Source organism: Rhopalosiphum maidis, chromosome 1, assembly GCF_003676215.2.
Source record: "Rhopalosiphum maidis isolate BTI-1 chromosome 1, ASM367621v3, whole genome shotgun sequence".
Taxonomy (NCBI): Eukaryota; Metazoa; Arthropoda; class Insecta; order Hemiptera; family Aphididae; genus Rhopalosiphum; species Rhopalosiphum maidis.
In genome coordinates, this window is record NC_040877.1 from 49,498,416 (window position 1) to 49,521,345 (window position 22,930).

General features: G+C 27.4%; 1 protein-coding gene across 2 annotated transcripts; it reads right to left on the reverse strand.

The window, feature by feature from the left end:
* Positions 1-2,581: 2,581 nt before the first annotated feature.
* Positions 2,582-22,683, reverse strand: LOC113550202 (fatty acid synthase-like). 2 transcript variants are annotated; one of them, XM_026951910.2, is made up of 32 exons: positions 22,384-22,683; positions 19,654-19,806; positions 18,267-18,437; positions 17,907-18,107; positions 17,566-17,804; positions 17,243-17,476; positions 16,869-17,078; positions 16,657-16,791; positions 16,353-16,583; positions 14,917-15,336; positions 14,554-14,855; positions 13,867-14,011; positions 13,658-13,768; positions 13,361-13,469; positions 12,965-13,240; positions 12,457-12,627; positions 11,393-11,553; positions 10,742-10,888; positions 10,418-10,660; positions 10,104-10,294; positions 9,834-10,034; positions 8,154-8,412; positions 7,882-8,061; positions 7,605-7,797; positions 7,334-7,526; positions 7,135-7,253; positions 6,823-7,070; positions 5,817-6,099; positions 5,028-5,317; positions 3,347-3,577; positions 3,022-3,249; positions 2,582-2,882 (listed from the first exon to the last, which is right to left on the reverse strand). In XM_026951910.2, the coding sequence occupies exons 1-32, from the start codon at positions 22,523-22,525 to the stop codon at positions 2,697-2,699; spliced, it is 6,603 nt and encodes a 2,200-aa protein (XP_026807711.1). In that variant the 5' UTR covers positions 22,526-22,683; the 3' UTR covers positions 2,582-2,696. The 2 variants fall into 2 exon arrangements, with proteins under 2 accessions (XP_026807711.1, XP_026807710.1); XM_026951909.1 differs by having other exon boundaries at positions 6,814-7,070; positions 22,384-22,525.
* Positions 22,684-22,930: the final 247 nt, after the last annotated feature.

Sequence of the window (22,930 nt, forward strand, 5' to 3'; positions counted from 1 at the left end):
ACTGCTAAAACTCCATAATAATAAAAAAAAATCGAGGAAGTTACTCTATTGTATGTTTGTATAGTAGTTTAGTCATAGTGCAACGCTGAATTGGATGTGTTAAATTATTACAAAAATAAGATGTTAAAAAAATTATCTTATGATCATACTTTGAACCAATATTGAATGTTAGTTAAAAAATTGTAAAAAGCATTTCTGATAATACTTGATACAATATTTTATAAAGTACAAATATAATATTACATAATGTAATAACTAATATTGTTTTATTTTTAGTATTCACCAATGATTAATATCAAATATTAATACTGTCTGTAATTAAGATATTTTAAAATAATCTTAAAAGGGACACCTACTTTTTAACATTATTTAATTATTAATGAATAAACAATCACTTGAAACATATTAATAATTAAAGAGAAATGTGTACCTAAGAAGTATTTAAAGAATAAAGTCAGATATTTTTTTTTAGAAAATTAATTATAAGATGACTTTTTTGTATATATTAAAAAGTCATAACCTAGTTATTAAATTATCTCAATTTTAACACCAGTCATCAAACTTAGCGGATAAAAGAAGGTATTTATTTCTTGAGTACATTTTGCTAAAATTAGAATTATTATTAAATCAAATGAAAGAAAATAATTCAAGTACAATTTGTACATTCATTATTGGAATATACATTAAATGTGGTGCTGTACAAGTGGTGTACAGATAAAAATATTAGTGATGTAAATAATGCACATTTAAAAAGTTTATTTTACATGAATATATTTATAGTTGATGATGAAATAATAATTTTTTCAAAGTCATGTTTACCGAAAGTCATTTGTAATACTTAAATGAGAGGTGAATCTTATTTTTCATTTTTTATGAAAAAATTTCATGAGATGTACGGAAAAAAAATGAAAGTGTATTGAATTTAAAAATAATAATATATTAAAGCTAACAATTTGAAATTAAGTAAATTATTTTAAAGATGCAAAACACGAATAGTCTTGAAAAGAGTTTCTTTTGTAATTTTTAAGAAAAATATCATTTAATTTATTTTAAAGATTTGGTATATATCCAGATTTGTTGGAATTGGACCCGATATAATGGAACAGTGATACCACTTCCAATCGAGCAGCAATTTAATTAACTCCTAAACGCCTTTTGAATTGCCAAAGATAATGCTGATAAAAATGTAAAATCAATAAAATAATAATAATATTCTAAAAACTAATAATATTTAAATATTATACCTATTTATATAATTATCGTATTATATAGCTTTTAATAAGGTATAGCTAAAATATTAGGTAAATGTTATATTGTTGTGTAACTATTTATAACCGAATCCATATATTAACCTAATTTTTCTAGTAGTATTGGTGACCAATAAAAGCAGTTATTCAAAAACATTTAATGTTATAATTTCACTTTTAATTAAACTTACTAATTATTATTAAAATATTGTCCTTGTTCTTATTACATATTATTATACATCATTAATCTAAATTTTCATTATATAACATATTAAATATTCATCTTGTATTGAACGGATATCGATTAGACAATTTAGTCTTACTATTGTTGGCAGTAACCTAGCTACTTTCCACTAGATTGGGTTGAAATAATATATCATGTAATAATGTATTGACAATTTATTCTAATTATGATACTTATCTGCGTCTTATAAATATTGTCTTGCAAGACAATTGCATGTACATTTATATGATTATGACCTTATTGCATTGATTTGTAATTTTTTCAATATTTATTGTTCATCGTTATATTAGTATACGGTTATGCAATTGATTATCCTTGAAAAATTCAGTAAATAGATACATGTTATGCAGTCAAATATTTAAACACATAATCAATTGATTGGTATTTTAAATTTAGAAAATCAGAGCGTTCATTTTCAGTGATAAAACATTAAATGAAACATTGTTTGACAATTTAACACATTTTTAAGTACTTAAGGAGATACCCATTTTCGTAAAAAATTAATAAGTTTCGATTCACATATTCGCTAAAAAAAAATTGGAGATCAATGATATTAGTTGTTAGCAAGGTAAAATATAATGTAAACAATTTATTTTTATTAGCATAATAGAAATAGAAATATATAATAAAATATCCTTAAAAATGTACGCTTATAACTTTTTTGCTCGAATTTATTGTTTATGGTATACATTATATATAATGATTTATTATTGAATTTAAATTTTAACACATCCACATTATAGTGACTATTACTCAATGTTGAGGTACATTCGACACCTGCTATTAGTAGTCAAGCGGTCATTACCTATACTTGTCATCTTTTTTTTTTTTATTTTCATGCTTGAATAATATGTTATTAAAGCTTTAATATTTTTATTATTTTATAAACAATTTACAATTTTTTTTTTAGTTGGTCTAAATTTATTCAAAAAATTATATTAAAAAAAAACAACATGACTTTTATTATTTTTATTGTGAATCGTCATATGGTATGTATACATGTATAAAGTAAAATTTAGATGGATAACATATATATTTGTCTCAAGAAAGAATAAATAGCGAGGATTATAAATAAACCTATTGACTTTAAAATATGAAATGCTTTATTTCGATAATAAATAAACAATATTAATAGTATATGCATTTTTATCAAATGTTCTAACAAATAAGCACTGATTATTTGAAAAAGAAATATTAATAATTTGTTAACATACTAATGGAACATCGGTATTATAATAGTGCTGACTGTATTTGTCATTTAAAGACATCGTCGAACTGTGTGGGTAATCAAACGCTACGTTTTCATTGATCGTTTTGATAACATTTGCATCTTTCAACATATTCCGACTATTTTCTTCAGCAATATGAATAACAGGCTGGTTAATACAAAACTAATGAAAAAAAACAAACAAAAACAAAGATTCAAAAATACAACTTTAACTTGTAAAATTAACTATACGATAAAAAATAATAATGTGCAACAATGAACCGATTAATTATTATTATTTCGGTCATATTGAAGTTACTTACTTCATTTAACGCGTTCAGACTCGTATCGGATAGCTCGTTTGATACAAATACTTGGGGTATTGATAATAGTTTATTGGGTAATGGTTCTAGTTTAATCAATGTGTTGAGTTGCGTCTGTATCATGTTTAACGAGTTGCACACGTCATGAGTTTCTATGATCTTATTGGACCGCAGAAGCTGGTTAATGTTCGCATCCCATTCATGTTGAGACGAAAATTTTTTGGCCATCTATAATTCGTTAATATATAAAAAAATTAAATAACCAAAAATAAGTATTAACTATTTAAAAAAAATATATTAAGTAAGTTGTCGATCGAGTTCGTACCTCGCAGTCAATAGATAAGTATCTTGAAAGCAACGACACGTTAATGCTGTCATTAAGAACAAGAGTTTTGGTGGTCCAATTGAGAAGGGTGCTTGGTATTCCATTCAATAATGACAACGATACCAAAATGCCTTCAGTTTCCAATATTTGAGCCATGACCAAAGCGACTGCGCCACCCCAAGACTCTCCGATCAGAGTGACTGCGCGATGTTCGGTTATTTGTCTGATTTTCTAAAACACACATCATTGCATAACCATAACAAGGTAAGGTGGTAAACCAAGGTTACTAATCAAAATATTTCCAAACAAATTCTTATATCAATGTATATAAAAATATAAAAATATAATTAAAAAATAAAACTGATATATAAAAAAAAAAAACACCTAAATGAATAACTAATTATATCTTTTATTACGTTATAATTTACTTTAAGTATATTCGTATTACAAAATATCAATAATAACGTTAAGAATTTGTTATTTTAATTTTTATATTTTTTTATATTAAATTATTTAAATTCTCTATAAATACAATCAAAAAAGGGTATTTAATATTAAGCTATGCATAATATGCGTATCGTGAGAGATATATGTGTATACAAAAAGTGTATATAATATATATATATATAATATACATGTTTAGGGATTGTACCTTGAAGAAAATAGCTCTTTTTCCAATGCTAAATCAATCACTTTAAAATAAGTCGTAGAGCTTTACATTTTCGTTAACTCCTAAAACCATATACTTTTGACAAAATACAGAAAAAAACAGCACAGTTTTGGTAGGTTAAAACCACACACATTTAAAAGATTAATACCGCACAATTTTTAAAACTGTTGTATCCAAAAATCGCACATTTATTATTTTAACCAAAAAAAGGTCGATATATAAATACTATTTTAAAATTCTATAATTTATTAATTATTATTTAAATAAATAAAAAATAAAAATAATCTAAATAAAAAAATGTATACAGGTAGTATTCAAATTTATTACTGAAATTTTTTAAAAACTTTAAACGTTTACGTGTGATTAATGTATTGTATCTTATTATCTTATCTTATCTGTTATTTAGCAATAAACATAGTGTGAAGTTTTAAACACTATAAGTTTGCGATATTCTGTTATACAATGACTGATAAAGTGTGCGGTTATTGTCTATTGACCTTTTTGGGGTCGAAATCAAAAGTGTGTGGTTTTCGAATGCAACACACAATTTGAGGCGCCTAACATTTTACGAGTTGTTAAAAAGTTATTTAGCAGCTTTAAATGTGAAACTGTAGTATAATTACATAATTATTAACAACTTTTGATTTCATCGTGGATAAATAGGATCACAACGAATAATGACTATCATGTCCATCTGAAATGTTTTAACAATAGTATGAAAGTCAATATTTTGAGTTTTGACAACGTTAAATATCACCACAGTTATATTTCGTTGGTCTAAATCAGGTTGCTGATAGCTAACATATAGAAAACGCTTGTTGTCAAATGTTTTGTAACTAGCAAATACAATTGATTTATATTTTTTGCTAGTAGACATGTAATATAATATTTTGTTTGTTGTATAATATTCAAAATTGCACATGAGATCATTTTTCACAGTTAATTAAAACAGTGTTATTCGCCCTCTTCTAAGGTTAGTATAGGACATTTTATCAAACTATAGAATCTTACTTTTACGAGAGCACTGGCCACGCTTTTGACTGATTCAAATTTGGATGGGTATCGGGCCTCGAACGTCGGGTAGCCCAGATTTCTGTACAGGTTTGTCATGCAATTGGGTAAGAAACCTGGCATAACGAATACTGGGTATGCTCCTTTAGCTTCGGCATATAACACGCTTTTAGTGGCCACTTCTACGAAGTTTGGATCACCGACAACGATGATCTTCGAGTTACATTCCAGCTCTTGAATGGTGCTTGGTAAAAACATGTTGTTTTGGTCAGATTGCAGAACTTTGGAATCTTAAATCGAAAATTAGGTAGGTAAATATATATTATATATGCATATCTATATAATGATCTTTAAATGATTTAAAAATTGCATATCCTATTAAAATCTATAGATTTATTAATATATACAATATGACTGTTGTGCACAAATTGTACAATAAACTAAGAGTATAAAATAAGTAATAAATGTAACAATATAGATACTGGCAACAACGAACAAAAGATAATATCACCGTACTATCATATCCAGATTTTAGGATAAAATAACGTTAAATGATAATATATATAACATATATATCATAAATTAAATATACAAGATTATTAAGTTTATTGACTTTTATTGGCAGTTATAAGTTAACTTAACTGTTCTCAGATAATTTTATAGTAAAGTTAATTTTAAAACTATAGTTTTCTGGGTTAATTTTTTTGAAAACATCTGTATTTATTATGTATTTTAACATGCCTAATCTTTTAGTCATTTGTCCGTTAATAAATAAATTAATGATCATACTTGTCCATTTATCAGGCACGTGTTCAGAGCACACAACTACTGCGTTGGTGAGCGTATTAGATTTCAGTATTAAATTCTCCAATATGGGTATGATTTTGCTGAGCTTAGGTTTGTCACCGTTTTGGGCCCATGACAGGCACAACGCGTTGACGCCGATTGCCTTTAATCGTTCGCACGTCTTTGCCCCACCGCAGAATAAGCACGCGAATAATGTTTTCTGATTGTGTTTTGTGACAATTTGACCCATCGCTATTTGCATGTTTTCGATCATTTTTTCATCCACCTGTATAACATCAACGTTTTAACAACATATTATTTAGCTTCATGTATTCTAAAGGAATTAATCAATAACTGGTACGAATTCCATGCAAAAATAAATAAATTAGAAGTGTCCAAATTGCATGCTACCCCTTAAAATGATTTACGGAAACGCATGCTATGGACCTTGTAGGCTATAATATTATACATTACATTTTTACTTACCATAATTTTATTTATTTTAAATACTATCAAAATTTTTTAAATAAAATAGAAAATATAGTGAATTGCTTTTATCATTTTCAGATTCGCAGAAACGAAAAGCTTAATTTTATTTTATTCTTCCATAGCTATTTTCAATACAATTATTCTTTTTCCAATTTAATCGTATTACCTACTACAAGGTGTTATAAGGAAATTATTATTTTTTTTTTTAACTTAAAAACAAAATTTTTGTTATAGTTAGTTTAAAAATAAATGAATGTATTAAATTATTAAATAAAAAATATATTTATTTTGATCTATTTGTTTATTTTTAGAAAAAAAAAAGCCTATAGTTGTCAGTTGACTAATAACTATTTGAATACTCGTATAATTGTTGTTCAGTTAAATACATAAAATAAATAAATTCATGATAAGATAACTGTTATGTCACATAATTTAGACAGACCTTTTAAGAAATGACATAAAAAGTGTACAATTTTTGTTTTAACTTAAAATTCTAATGCATATGACTTACACCACTCACGAAAAATACTGCAGCTAATGGATATGTTTCAGTCGAACTGTTCAGTAAATCACAAGCCGCTTGTTCGGTGTCCAATAACGACTGTGATACCAATTGCACGGTGATCCCTTTATAACGATCAAGTAAAATGTTAAATTTCCGTGAAATTGTCGGCGTTAAGGAATATTTTTCCAAGCCTACGACTACTTTCAATGCACCTCTTTGCGCCAACCATTCCACCAGACATAACCAATCATTAGATTCATTTCCTAAACATAATTTTGGTACATAAGTATAAAATTATTATAATATTGATAACGGATTTGATTTTACCAATAACAAAATACACTTGGTCAGGATAACACTGGAATTGATGTATCATGTTTCCAGTGTTGTTGGCTTTCTCTGTGGATATTACAACTCGTTTAAATTCGTTTTCTCGAGTCAATCTCCTACAACACGTTACAAAACAAATAAGAACTCGCAAATTGTATCATAAATATAAAAACATTAATAATATTAGTTTTCTCACTCCAGTGTCTCCAGAGCTTGAGTTCCCGTACACGCACCGGTCAGTACATATCGATCAAACGGTTTGACTGTGCCGTTTCGTAAGCCATGTTCAATCAAATGTTGAATGACCCGTTTCGTTTCTTCGCATTCAGCAATTACTCTGTCCATGCCCACAGAAAAGAACGATATGTTATTTAAAAATTTTTTCAAACCTTTAAAAACATACAAATAAATATTCAAATTTAACATTCATAAAAACATTTAAATACAATTATATTATATTGTTTTACCCATTTTATATTTCTTCTTCATATCGCTTTTGGTCAGTTGAAAAAATTTTCCATGTTTCGCAATTACTCGTATGGTAGCATAAAAATCTTCTCCCTCCAGACAGTTCATAATTACGTCCATCTTATTGTTCGCCATAAGAAATTTAATTTCGAAATTCTCTTTGTCGTAAATTATTACGTTTTTATGTGGAAGCTATAATTCGTACGTATAGAAATTTATTAAAACACCCAAATATGTATACATTTTCAACCCTACAAAACTCTTCAATGTACGTACCAATGGAAATCTCTGTTTTAAGAACTCCATTTGTTTGGAATCCGATACGGTGACAAATACTTGACATTTTTTTTCCAGACATACGTCTATGGCTGCTTGACCTACAGGAGTTAATCCAGAATGTATCAGAACTAAATTTTCTTCGGTTATTTTACTAATTTCGATCAGTATGTAATATGCCTGTATGGATCGGAATACAATATACAAACGGTTAAGTATTGCAGAAAAATAATAATAATAATAATTTAATTATAAACAAATGTAATGTTTACCATTGAATATGGCACCGGAATGGTTGATGCTTCTTCGAGGGACATGTTTTTAGGAACTGCCCAAGATAGAATAGGGTCAACCGCAATATCAGAGACTGTCGGTGTGAATGGCGCAACGCCCATCACCAAAGAACCATTAGACACCACTCCGGAGTACTCAATAGGTCCTAGTTCGTCGTACTCGACATTGTTATTTTTCGTATCGATACTCGTGTCTTGTGGATTCAGACCAATATACTTTGCAGAAACGTTTTTCAATCTATAATACGAATAAAGCATATTAACATTAAAAACATTTAAGTAACGACTAACGAGTGATAGTGCTTAGAATAAATTAATACAATAGTCAATAAAAATAATCAATCGAATAAAATGTTTCATTAAATGAATTGTATAAACATTTAACATGTGTTGTAGTTTATATAATCTAATTTGATCTAATGTTCTATTATACAAATTATTGTCGATTTCGATTTTTTTAGAATCGCCGAACGTTCACTATAAATAACGTTAATTCCAAATATTTGAAAAAAAAATTTAACACATTATTCTACAAGTGTTATCAAACAATTTTAATAAAGATATAATAAGTTTTTTTTACATAAACTTTTATTATATTAGCTGTATAATTAAGTTGTAATTTTAAATAATTTAAATGGTGTACCGTCAATTTATCGTAAACAATTTACCGCGCGACAATTGATCGCAATTGCAATTTACCGCACGATAATTGATCGCAAACTATATAGGTTATTTCAGGGTTAGGTTAAAAGAGGAAAAAGAAAGCCGCCAAAGTATGCAATCACATTATGGAACTGTTTTTCGAGAGTAATCCAAGATTTAATTACCACAAATAATGCTATAGAATGATGGCACAATTGTTTCACATCACTTATAAATGGTATGCATCCTTCACTTTAGCGATTTATAGATGCATTAAAAAAGAAGGGAGCATTAATAGATTCAAAATCAAACAATATGTTGGGGGTAATGAGCCCCCCCAAAAAAAAAAAATTTACCGAGATAGAGCAGCTAAAATAAAAAAATGTGTACCAATTATAACAATAATAGATACAAATATTGAAGATTATCTTCGTGACATTGCATATAATTTTCAATTACAAGTTTAATATTTAGTGTTTTTTATTATTTTATGCCTACCTTGATAATTTATTATTATATTATATTTATTTTTTTTTTATATTCAATTAAATGTACAAATATTATCTATTTATATAAAAAAAATATTGCACATTATAATTTTAAATTGTAAGTTAAATTTTTTTCATTTTTATATACCGAACAACATTTTTTAAACATTTTTAATCTAAGACGAAAAAATATATTTTTAACCATACATGTAACCACAATTGTGCCAAATTTATTAAAATTAAATATGTATTCAAAATATTCGCCTTTGAATTTCAAAATTGAAAATTATTATTGAAAATGTTATTTTCCGATCAATTGCTGTGCGGTAAATTCCAATTGCGATCAATAATTTGCGGTAAATTGTTTACGATCAATTGACGTGTATCCAATTTAAATAATAATGGGCGTAGATTATAATTTTTACATCAACACTTTTTATTGAAAAAATATACACCATATGTTTGCAATAAATATTGAATATGATTAGAATATCAAACAATTATTTACATTATGGAATTCAAAACTTACGATATATTAGCTAAGTTAGCAAGAAGTGTTTTTTTTATTGATATTTGAGTATTAATAACATTTATGAATTCAAATTCCTTATACGTAACCCATCGGCCATTTTGGTAGACGTTCACTAGTAAGTCTTTGGCAAGTTGTTTTGAATAAAATGTATTACTTGTACTAAATCCAGGAACAGAATTGTCCAGCACGAAGAAAAACCTTAAAAACACCGATGCTTCTTTAAGTATTTTACTTAATGTGTATAAATACAATTTACCATTTTCTTACCGAATATTTTTTATTTCATTCATTTTTTTCACCAGCGATAGTATTCCATCTACTGGTTGAATTTTAGACACTAAGTAAATAGTTTTATTTAAAGATTTCAAATTGGATAATAAATTTTGAATTTGATCACAACAATTTATATTTTCTGAAGTTAATCTGTGTATGATGACATCACTATCGATTTCTATAACCTGTAAAAATAATTAATTTAAATATTAATAATTATATTTTGTTTCTATCGATCGTGTATTATTATTATTTCAACTTTGTGAAGGTGCAAATATTTTTATTATACAACATTTTTCGAATGTTACCTTTTTTATTAAAGACAAATAATTATCTCCAAATTTTTGTTGTAGCACTACCATAAAATCACTACTGTCAGATATAGGACTGTTTGAAGATATGATTAAGTGAACACGACTTTTATCTTTTATTAAAATCTTAGCATACGAAAATTTGTCGTGTCGAGTTAATATGATATATTGTGAATTTTCTGACCCACTATTTAGGTGCTCCTTGTTGACATCGTTTTCTATCATCATCAAAGCAGAACCCTAAAAATCAATATTTTAATATTTAACAAAAACCGAAACCAATATGTTCGTTAAAATTGTATTAAATTCTAGTCACTGTACTTTGGTTTTTAAAATATGATCGGAGTAGTTGCCCATCTCGGCGTCTTGACTATCATACACGGGATACATGAAAACATTTTCAAAATCGTCATTCTGTCGGAATTCAAGCACTATATCCATACACGTGTTAATAAAATCGATCGGTGTCTGCAAATACATTTAAGTAATATTAGTTTTATAAGTTGTATGTGATTTCATTTGTACAATAGTTGGATGAGCAAATTCATGCTAAAGTCTATACAACTTTCATATTTTACACAATCACTTAGTATTATATTATTTCATTATATTCAATAAAATAATGTTTGATCTATAAAGACAGCGAAAAACCATTTAATTAAATTTAAATATTTTGTCTATTGCATTAGGTTATTTATTATAGTTATAATACTTTTTTAAATAATAATATAGTCAATAAAAAATAATAAAATAATTTATCCAGTGGTAATATAATGACTATTATTTCCAATAAAAGAAAAAATATATAACAGTAAAAATTAATATATTTTTTTTTATATCCATACATTTTTATTAAGTAATGTATTTTTAATTAAAATGATATTTTTTTTCGGAACGTAGTAAATTTTCTATTTTATCTCCCTTTAGTCTTGCCCTGATAATAAAATATTGTGACACAGTAATATAGCTTACTTTCATACTAGGATTGGATAAATCGATCAAACCCTGTTCTTTAAGCTGGAATGTTGTCTTCATCAACGGATCCAATGGTAATACTTCGAAACAAGGTAAAGAAATCTTGATGCCTTTGCACGTCACTTCGTTGGTAAATATATTGTACTGTGCAGCAAAATCTGCATTAACATATAAAAATAACTATTAAATATTCATAAATAAATTTAATATAAAATCCCTCAAATATTTTTCTTATAATAGTTAAAAATATATAGTTAAATAATATTTTTTTTTAAACATTTCATGTTAAAATTTAAATTAAATTGAATATTTTTTAATATTTAAACGACAAATAAAATTTATTGTAATCCAAAAAGTAATATTCGTAGGAACATGAAATTTTTGCTACTATAAGCAAATATTTTTTCTATATACAATTAAATATTTAAAGTATTTAGATAATTTTTAGGTATTATTTCACACCCTTCTACGATACGATATGGTATTAATTTCTATCTAATTAACAGATAGTAATATTATACAATATTATTATTATATACCTAGGTATATTATGATTATTTTTTGGAAAAAATAGTTTAATCTACAGTATTTCTAATAGAAAAATAAATTATAAATAGCAATAATATTCTATTATACCAACTCATTTAATAAGTACACACGATATCTACAACTATACATATCACCATATCAGAGTTACTTTATTGGTTTTATTTTTGTACTTGTATGAATATTAATATTTAATAGAAATATTTCAAAAACATTTTTTTCACTTATAAAGCTGATTGGTGTATATTAATGAGCAAGAAATCAATATGAATTCAACATTATCTTAAAAGACATTTAAACATAATAATATTGTATTATCGTTAATATTTTATGTATATTTAGTAAAAATAATATTAAAGAATATTTTGTTATGAAGACCTATTCATCATGCATTATGTAGTGAAACAATAAAATTATAGTTTATATCTAGGTATTTGATTATAATAGTAATAATATACTTATACGGCTATAGGCCTTTAATAACAAAATCTTGAAACAGTTTTTATCAAATTCACCTATTGGTTCTAAACTTTTCGCTAACACAGATGGATCGATGCATATTTCTTGGATTGAAACCGGAACCACGAGCTCTCCGCGTTTCTCCATATGATGCACTGTCGCCAGCTGTATCATGGCGTCCAGATAATGTATCCAATTATTGTCCCACGATACATTTGCTTCCAGTCCTGTAGGACGAATTCAAAATAAATTACCAGATCGTTTTTTGGATGTCAATCGTATGAGTGAACTAATATTCATTTGTATACGATTGATAGCCCGGAAGTTAAGTATATGCTTGATACCAGTACTTAACAGGAATACAAATGGTTTTTTTTAATTTTATAATAATGTAATTTAAACCGAAACTCAAGAATTAAAGCTAAAATATTAAAAGAAAAAAATAACCGTTAAAATATTTCAAACTGAAGTTTTAATATCGGTTTCAAACATCAAACTCTGGTGGTTTATTCGTACCTACTTAGTATACATATTAAAATAATATTATGTTTATTTTACACATACTATCTTCATATATGTCTGCGTGCTGAATCGTCTTAAAAACGTCACCAACAATGTAGCCATACTGTTCGAGGCTTGAGTAGACCTCGTTGTGACTCAGTGATACTACACGGGGATAGCTATCGCTGCCGTTGCTTTCCCCATGTAGCGCTGTTGTGTTTTTGTTAAATTTTAGACGATCGAATACAAATATATATCCGGATAACACAATTGTATTGTTTAAGCACACTTCAAAGCGCCCAGTTCCACTTTGTATTGCCGTACATAAATCACCGGATTCTAAAACAAAACCACCACCAGAAAACCAAAATAAATAACTTGCGTAAGATATTATATTTGCGATTTAGGAACAAAAGTTAATCAAATACGCACTCTAAATACTGCATAAATCTTACTTACGAATTTTGTTTATCACAACGTGTTGATGATACTGAACATCTTGAAAGACAACGGGTAAGTTAATGTTGGATTCATCACTCAATTTATTAAACGATTCCCAGGTGTAAAACTAAAGAAAATGGATACGGTGTAAGTGATCATTTTATCATGTAAGACGTAGTTTGAGAGTAAACTTAGTGTATTTTATTATTTGTAGGGCCTAGAAAATGTACTATGTACTCATCCTTACAATAATTTTTAGATTTCAGTAATATATATATATATATATATATATATATATATAAATTATAAACATACTAATAATGCGGAGAGCGGAAGAACGTGACGGCCGTGTATTTCATATTCTTCGACTGAACTGTTTGTAGAAGGTGATAGCGAAATAAGTCTTTCACCTTTATTCTTTTTTATCTATAATTTTTATAATTTGTATGTTGAATCTGGTTTATTTTTCATATAAATTTATATTTATAAAATACTAATTTTTTATTGAATATTGTTATACGTACCAGTATTGTCACATCGATAGCTGGCCATATTTCTTCGTGATTCCATGACAATAATGTATGCAATGGTGGAGTACCACTAGATACTGGATAACTTACAGGGTTATATAACATTTCAATGTTTGGATTCAATCCATTACAATACATCCTAAAAAATTTTATTTTTAATTTACATTTTTTAACCATGAATTTAGATTGGTTGATTTTAAAAAAACTAAATTTTAACATAAAGGAACTTAAGTTTTCTTTTTCAATAGTCGCGTTAATTAATACGTATTTAATATACGTCCAATAATTAATATGTTATTTAGAAATGATGTGAACAACAATATTATAGTAAATACATTTTATTATCTAACGCAAAAAAACCCATAATATTATATAATACAGTTTGTACATGGCTTAAATTTTAAATAGGGTTATATTTAAATTTTAAATTTAAGCCTTTAAACATAAATTAATATACCTATATATCATTTGGTCACTAATCTTAAACAATTTATTATTATAATTTGTAGTAATAACCAAACTGAAGAAATAGTCCTACTTCTAGTAGTACTTCTACTATGATGTAAGACGTGTAAATACTATATTGTTATCTTTTAAAATCAATGACGTTTTATAAAAATCAATAAATAAAATAACTGATGAATAAGCAACTTGAATCATAGGCGTTTGATGTTTACTTACATTCCGATAGCTTTCAACAAAAATCTAACGGAATCTCCGAATACTTTTTGAGTCAACGGGATGTGAACCAAATCAACGAATGATCTTTTAAGTATGGCCTGGAGAAGACCATGCGGTGCGATCTCAATAACAACGGCATTATTTGGTATGTGCGTACACGTTTCCTCAAACAGAACGGGACTCAGTAGGTTGTTAGTATGATATTCCGCGGAACAGTAACGAGCCAAATCCGTATTCCACTTCGACTCTGGTACAGAAGTACTGAGCCATCGCGACGATCTCAGTTTCGGATTTGGTAAAATCTGAAAATCCATTAAAAATCGTTTAAATGAAAACCCGAAAACTGTTGCGTTCAAAACACACTTTAGATAGATATTCATGTAGAATGGGAGCCGCCGGCTGTATGTACCGGCTGTGGAACGAAATATTCGAAACGTTGACCATCTTTGCAAAAACTTTTTCCGATTTGAGTTTCTCGACAAACTCCTTCACACTTGCGGTGGGGCCGGATATTGTGCAGCTCTCTTTTGAATTGTGACACGCCACATCTATATCAGATGGTAACTTGTTCTTGATGGACTGATAACCAAGACCTATAGCCGCCATCATGCCGTCTGGAAGTTTTGTGTCCACGGAGGCCCTACCCCGGGCGTACGCAGCCATTATCATCTCTTCAGCAGTGAAACAACCGTCTGCATAAGCGCACCCCAGCTCACCGACGGAATGTCCGATCATACCATCCGGTTCAATGTCCAACGCCTTCAATATGTCTACCAAACCGATCTATAATAAACACCAACAACCGTCAAGTTTAGTTAATATTATTTAGTGTTATTAATTTATTATTGTTGTTGGTGCATGTGTCAAATCGTCGGGCTAAACCGGCCAACGACTCCAACGTATAAAATTCGAAAACGCGTTTTTCATTTAAATATTTTGATAAACGAGTAATATATTAATTATTTATTTTAGCTAATAGATAGAAACTAAACATATATCAAATATATACATATAAATCAAATTACTTACATACAGCTGGTGACTAAAAATAATTTAAAGTAATGGAACAAGTTAATACTACCTAATAGTTATGAAATAGATTAGCGTATTACACGTGAGAGGACATTGAAAAAACTTGTGATAATATCGGAAGGGATTCCATGAATTTTAACTAATTGATTTTAATATTCTATGAATGACTTGAGCCACGAAATAAAAGGTTTTCCAAACCTAATTCACTTAAAACTATAATGTTTATACAACGAATGTTTCGAATGCTTTAGCAAAATTAATAAAGACTACATAAATGTGGGAATGATCATTGAAAGCGTATACTACAACGATTCTCAACTTGGGTAGCGCCCCCCCAGGGAGGGGTGAAATTTAAAAAAAAACATAAACAACGTTTTTTTTATTATTGATTTTCATTTATATTAATCCAACAACCAATACTAAAGGTATGATGGATATTATAAATATTAAATATTACATTATATAAATATATTTCTAAACATAATTTAATTTTAGTATGGTGAGAAAGAGCGTGACATTATAAAATAGTATGAAAGGAGGCATTTACTTCAAAAGTTTGAAGACCGTTGGTACATTATGTATTCATTGAGAATCATGTTAAATCTTAATAAATAGATGAAAATTCAAAACAAAAATGTTTTGATGATTAAATTGGTTTTATGTATAAAATACAGTTTGTCTATTGTAAAATAAAAATCGTAACTTAATAAATTTTAGTATATAACTAAGTATTTAGGTTTTTGGAACATTTTTCACTATTTACGTACCTGAATTGCAGATATTCCAACGAATGAGTTCAAGATGTTATCAAACAACGCCGTATCGAGGCTCGTTATAATATTTACTATATCGATGCCAAACGGCCGCAAGACCGTATCACACTTTTCAATTGCTTTTGCGAAAATTGGTATTCGTAACAGCTGTGTGCCCATACCTAACCATTGTGACCCCATACCAGAGAACACGAACCACACTTGAGGTTTTTCATTCGTAATCGGCTAACAAACATATATTGACATAAATAATAAGTAAGTAGAGAAATGAAGGGATATTAAGTTCGAGTTTGCTTACGTAAACGTCTTTTTCTCTCCATGGGCCCGGCGTGGGAATGATGAAGAAACTTCGGGAGAAATGTGCACTTATATTTTTGGAGAACACTTTATGCAGCAACGATGTGTATTCTTCATCGACATTATAACTCTCAATCTATAAACAAAAACAAAAATATTCATGTGACATTAGTAGTAAATTATCTAAAGTTTAAATATCTAATACAATCATACCAATTTTATTGTTTTTCTGACTCCAGCATCATTACGTCCAGAAACAAGAATTAATCTCGGTAAATCATCATCAAACATTTCATCTTTTGCATATATTTTCTTCTTTTGTTTGTTATACCTTTTCATAATAATATGACCATAGTTTCCTGTTCTACCAAAAATATTTAAACCTACGTAATCACCATTTAATGGAGTCTTTTCTGTGACAACCTGAAATTTTAAACAAACTATTTTATTCATAAGATATTATTTTTTATTTTTTGTCACTCTAATCGATTATTTTATTGAAATTCTTTTAAAATTTGAATGATATATAATACAATTTTGTGTGGTTTTATGTGCTATATTTTAATCAATTAAATTTAACTAGGTACCTGTAATTTTCCAGATGTAAGAGCATCTGATTCACTATTTGGTGCAGTATAATTTATATTAGGAGGTATAAAACCGGTGTCCATTGCTATGATCGATTTCACTATCGAAACAAGACCAGCTGAAGCATCAGTGTGGCCTAAATTGCTTTTCACTGAACCGATCTTCAAGGGTTCTTTTCGATGGGGAGGACAAAATATATCTTTTATTATATCTAACTCCATTGCATCTACATTCTAAATTTAATATAATATTATATTGAATTATAAGTGTGCATTTTTAATGAATATATCATTATAGATGAGAGATAATATATTTTAAATACCTTAATAGCACATCCATCAGCTTCAATATACGCTACATTAGCGGGATCTATTCCTGCTTCTTCGTATGCTTTCATTATAATTTTTTTATAATGTTCACTAGAGTAATTGGTAAATACTCCTCTGAGATCTCCGTACTGTTCCATTTTTACACTCATTATCGTGCCATACGATCGTTTTGCATCCAACGAGTTTTGTAGTAAAATGGCCACGCACGATTCAGACCTGTTGAAACCATCAGCTAAGGAAAAAAAAGAAAAGACCAATTGTTATTAAACCATAATATTAACGTAGGCACTGATTTCGTCATAACCGGTAATATACGTGAATATATTATACTCACCATCTTCGCTAAACGACCTAGTCTCTATTCCATCGTTTAGAACTCCTAAACCTTTTAACTGAAGTGATAAATTTGGTCTTTGCACTAGATTACAACCTCCAATTATCGCGGTTCTGATATGGCCTTTTTCGATCATATGTTTAGCCATTACAATTGCGTCCACGCCGCCGGTAAACGACGAAAATATCGTGAAACTAGGACCTATATTATATGAAACAGTAAACCATTTTAATCACTATATGGGAATGTATTCCCATTACCCACATTAGACAATGTATATTTACATATTAGATCGGTTGAATAAAACAATGATTAAATAATCACTGGTCGATACGCATCGGAAAAAAATTGAATACTCACCGTTCAAATTTAAAACGTATGAAAGTCTGTTGGCTTGCATGGCCTTGTTGTGGCCAACTATAGCAAATCCTAATTTCGATTCGTCAAACATCGCAATTGTGTCGGTTTCGCTACCCGAAGAGCACGTGAATACTGCCGTATTTGTGTCGTATAAATCTCCCGGATTTATACCTAAAAAATGTATTTATAATTATCATTTATAAACACACTGTATTTGTTGTTATAATAATATCCGAGAAAATTGTATAGAATATAATCACAATTTATTTTGTATTATATTATCCAAAATTGTGAATTTTTATCGATTTTATATCAAAAACTATTGGTACCGTTGAGATATAAGAAATAAAAACTGTAGTGTTTTGATTTATACAATCAATATTGGATTGTTGAACATATATAAGACCATATTCAGATTTGATATAACCATTTTGCTTATTTACAAATATTCAAGATTAAATCATACTTTAATTTAGATATGAGCAGAGAGTAATTTTATAGAAAAATTTAGTATTTATTTAATATTTTGGTAGAACAACAGTTAAAAATTCAATTTGTGTGAATAACAAAAAAAAAATATAGATAACTGTTTTTCTATAAAATAGGAGTATTTTGAAATTAAACATGACAGTGTGACAGTATAATATTTATGTTAAATCATTACGTACGAATTCAAAATTCAACTATTTTGAATAAAGATGGTCTATCAGCATGTATATATAACTATAACTATAACAGCATACTATAACTTAATAACTTAGTATAATATAATTATTGTATGATATATTATATATATTAGCACTAAAATAATTTATTTTACATTCAGCAATATGATAAGTTGAATTATTTTATATAGAAAATATTGAATTTTAAAATTTAATTTTGTCTATAATATTCAATAATATGCATTAACATTTTTAAATATCAACGAATAAATAATAATGCTTTAGAACTAAAAAATATTAAAATCGTTATTTTTGGTTATTTAAATAAGTAATTTCGTCTAAATTTGAAATTTAAATATTTATAAAAAAATGTGATTATTTGTATATTTTTAGATATTTTGGTTTTTATAAATTGTTAACTACAAAATAATTTTAAAATTTCTGTCAACATTTTAACTACAATTACTTATAAAAACCGTATCTGTATATCTTTAAAAACCTATAAAAACAATTTGTAGGGAATCTTTTTCTATAATGTGCATATTATTTTGTAGTTGAAAATTAATATAATATTCAATATGAATAGATTTAAGTCTTAAAATAAATAACAATATAATTTAAAAACGAATACAATTAAAATTTTTGTTTCTATTTACTAAATAATATTATTATATTGGTACATATCGTTTGTTTACATTATAATGTAATGGTACAAAGCTAACCTGCGTCGATAATAGCTTCCACGGATCTCTCCAAATTCAACTTAATTACAGTCTCAGAACTTTCACATAATTTTCCGTGCATGTTGAAGAAGACGTTGTCAAATCGATTAATAGACTTTACCTTGCCTACTCCAGATTTTACCCCATACTCATCTGAAAACGAAACCAATCAAAGATTTTCAAATGTTTTGTGGAGTGCGGACAATATTTTTATGTTTAGACTATTCTTAATATAATATTTGTCATACTTACTAAAATAGTAAAATAAATTGAATATACTTAGATAGTATAGGTAGTATAGGTATTTATAACATTTACAAATCAATTACTTTGTCACAATAAGAATAAAAAAATATATACATAAAAGGACTATTTTAATTTTGTAACCTACATAAATGTACAAAGCTATACAGGAATGTTATATATTATTAAATATTTATATATCTATACATTTTTTAATATGGTTCTATTGTCGGGTTTCATAAATAATCGCTAAAAACTTAAGGAATCAATATATTGAGCTAATGATCTTAAAAATGATTTGATGATGCATGGTTTGTGAATCAAATTGTATTTAATTATTTAAGTAATCAATTTTTCATACAACCCGGCATATAATGCATTCTGTTTATTGCACAGTATTAGTAGTATTACATATATGAGAACTATAAAATATTCTGTACTGACCAAAGGTATATAACTAGATATCTTCATTTTTCAAATTTTTTTGAAGACATAAAACTTTTTAAAAATTGGTAAATTGACTATAAATTAAAAATATGCTATCATTAATAATAAGATACACAAATTGAAGCTGTTTTTTTAATTATTTAGTATAGATTTTGTGTACACAATACAAATTGATACAAGTTTTAATAACTATATATTACATATTTGTATTATTAAATTTTTAATAGTTTTAATAACAACTTAAGACCAATAATTCTCATTTTGAATATATCTGAATATGCATTATTATAAACAAATGCTAAGAAGTAAGCACACATACCTATTCTGATTTTATTCTACAGCTGGTGGTGTTTAATTTTTTTTTCATTTGTTTACTATCGGGATCGATGGTATTAATCATAATAAAACGGAATTTTCGGTAACTATGGTTGTAATTAAAATGTCCCGTATACCGCAGTATTGTAAATTACTAAAAAAAAAAACAGATAGAGGTATTAACCAATACTGATTTTTACATATAAACTGTAATTACCACAAAATCTAGAAATTAACATTTCAATAGCTAATAACTAAATGTTTGTAAGTTAAATAACTATAATGTTATTTATGATGTATAAATATGTTTTTTTTTGTATTTTAAATATTTCAATATTATTAAGTTATTTTATAGTCAAAACTTATCTTTTTTTCCTAATAATTATACTGGGTAAAATACAAAATGCTAATATAAATTTTATTATTATTAATAAACATTACATCCAGATGTTGGTTTTTGTGTAAAATTAAAACAAATATGTAAAATATTATGTAATTAAGAATATCCCAATGAAGGTACCAAAATTTGTTGAGATATATACTACGTTTATATGCATTAGTTAATGTGCATTAACTCAACGCACATTAAATTAATTTGCATTAGAGAACGGGTTTATATGCACCTAAAATATCAAGATTAGATGTTGTATAAAATTATAAGTTAATGCGAATGTTTTTTTAGTCCATGCTTTATACTTTGGATTCCATGACCAAAATAATTATAATTTGACGTTTTGAAATTCCCGCTAAAATATTAATTCGCATTAAAGTGTTTACATGCATTTCTTAATTCCAGAGTAAGAGTTAATTTGATTTGATGAGTCGAATTAAATAATAAATGCGCATCAGCTTAATGCGAATTAAAAATGCGTTTATATGCACCTAACTTTCGGACTAACTCAATGCGCATTAACTGATGCATATAAACGTAGTAACAGTTCTATCTCTAAAGTTAATGATGGAATGTAACTAATTGTTGCACCGGTTAATGAGAATATTTTTTTCTGAATAATAAATTCGAAAAAATATAAAATTAATATACATATATGTGTATACAATTATAAAGGTATACCAAATTAATTAATTTCGGTTTATACATTAACGAAAAATTATCCTAAGGAAAAGAATTTTTTTAAGCGAGAATGAGATTATATTGGTCACTTTAACGATAAATCAAATACCTGTAAAAAATTATAACAAATTTATATATTATATATACGTATACAACTAGTTTGAGTAAAAAACCAATCTTGTATACATAGTGCCATATTGGATTATATTACACTAAAATTAAATTTTAAATAAACCGTAAAAGTTTAACCTTATAATGATGTTGAAATTTTTGATTTTTCAAAGTAAAATGTGAGAAAAATTGTTCACGAATTTTGGATGAGAAAAAAATCATATGATAAATTGTGTTAAATTTATGATTATGATATCATTATTTACTTATCCAAAGTATCAGTGTAATCCCAAACATAATAGTTTTGTAGAAATATTAGTAACCGGTGTCTAGTATTACTACTGACCCGTTGACTGGTATTTCCCCATTCCCCTATAACTAATTACAATATTTACGATTCATTAAGCATTAGAAAATAATAGTAATAACAACAGAACGAGGAAAAATCTACATTTTAGATACAGACTTATAGAGTCCTGCGTTGACCAATACTAGTCATGCAACTCATAAAAACAACATAAATATCCATCATATTATCTCACCTAATGGCCAACGTCTCGAATCTAACGTAATCCCGTTTTGCTTATTGAAAAGCAGATCTTTCAATTCTTCCACATTGTCACTTTCGGGGAATACTCCGGCCACACCCGAAATGACGACTTCCACCTTATTTGTTTCCGCCATAACGGAGGTAGAAGTAACTAAACGGCGTTTAATGTTTGATTAAGAGAATATCGAATTTCGATTTCAAACGAATTTCACTACGATCAACAGTCATCGGTTTAACATTCCAGTCGAAAATCTAACCACAGTGTAACGAGTACCAGCAAAATAATAATGACAGGATTGCTGCCGATAGTCATTTGGTTTTATGATAATTGATGATAATTTTATTCATGGCTGTATAATGTACACTATAAGTGTAATCAGTATTCACTGTGTAATAATAAATTAATAGTCATCGGGGAAAAAATGTATGATTTAGTCATCAAGCGCTTCCGTTATCGGAAAAACGTCTTGTACGCTACACAGTCTTAAATCACTATTCACTCATATACCTGAAAATACATGGAATGACATTTTTTACTG

Bases quoted from the DNA above. Each gene is read 5' to 3' on its own strand.
- LOC113550202 (XM_026951909.1), bottom strand. From the start codon at position 22,525: ATGGCGGAAACAAATAAGGTGGAAGTCGTCATTTCGGGTGTGGCCGGA. The intron at 10,889-11,392 runs GTAAGCTATATT...ATGTATTTGCAG, and splicing joins TATCCAATCCTAGTATGAAA to ACACCGATCGATTTTATTAA. The intron at 10,661-10,741 runs GTACAGTGACTA...ATTGATTTTTAG, and splicing joins ATCATATTTTAAAAACCAAA to GGTTCTGCTTTGATGATGAT.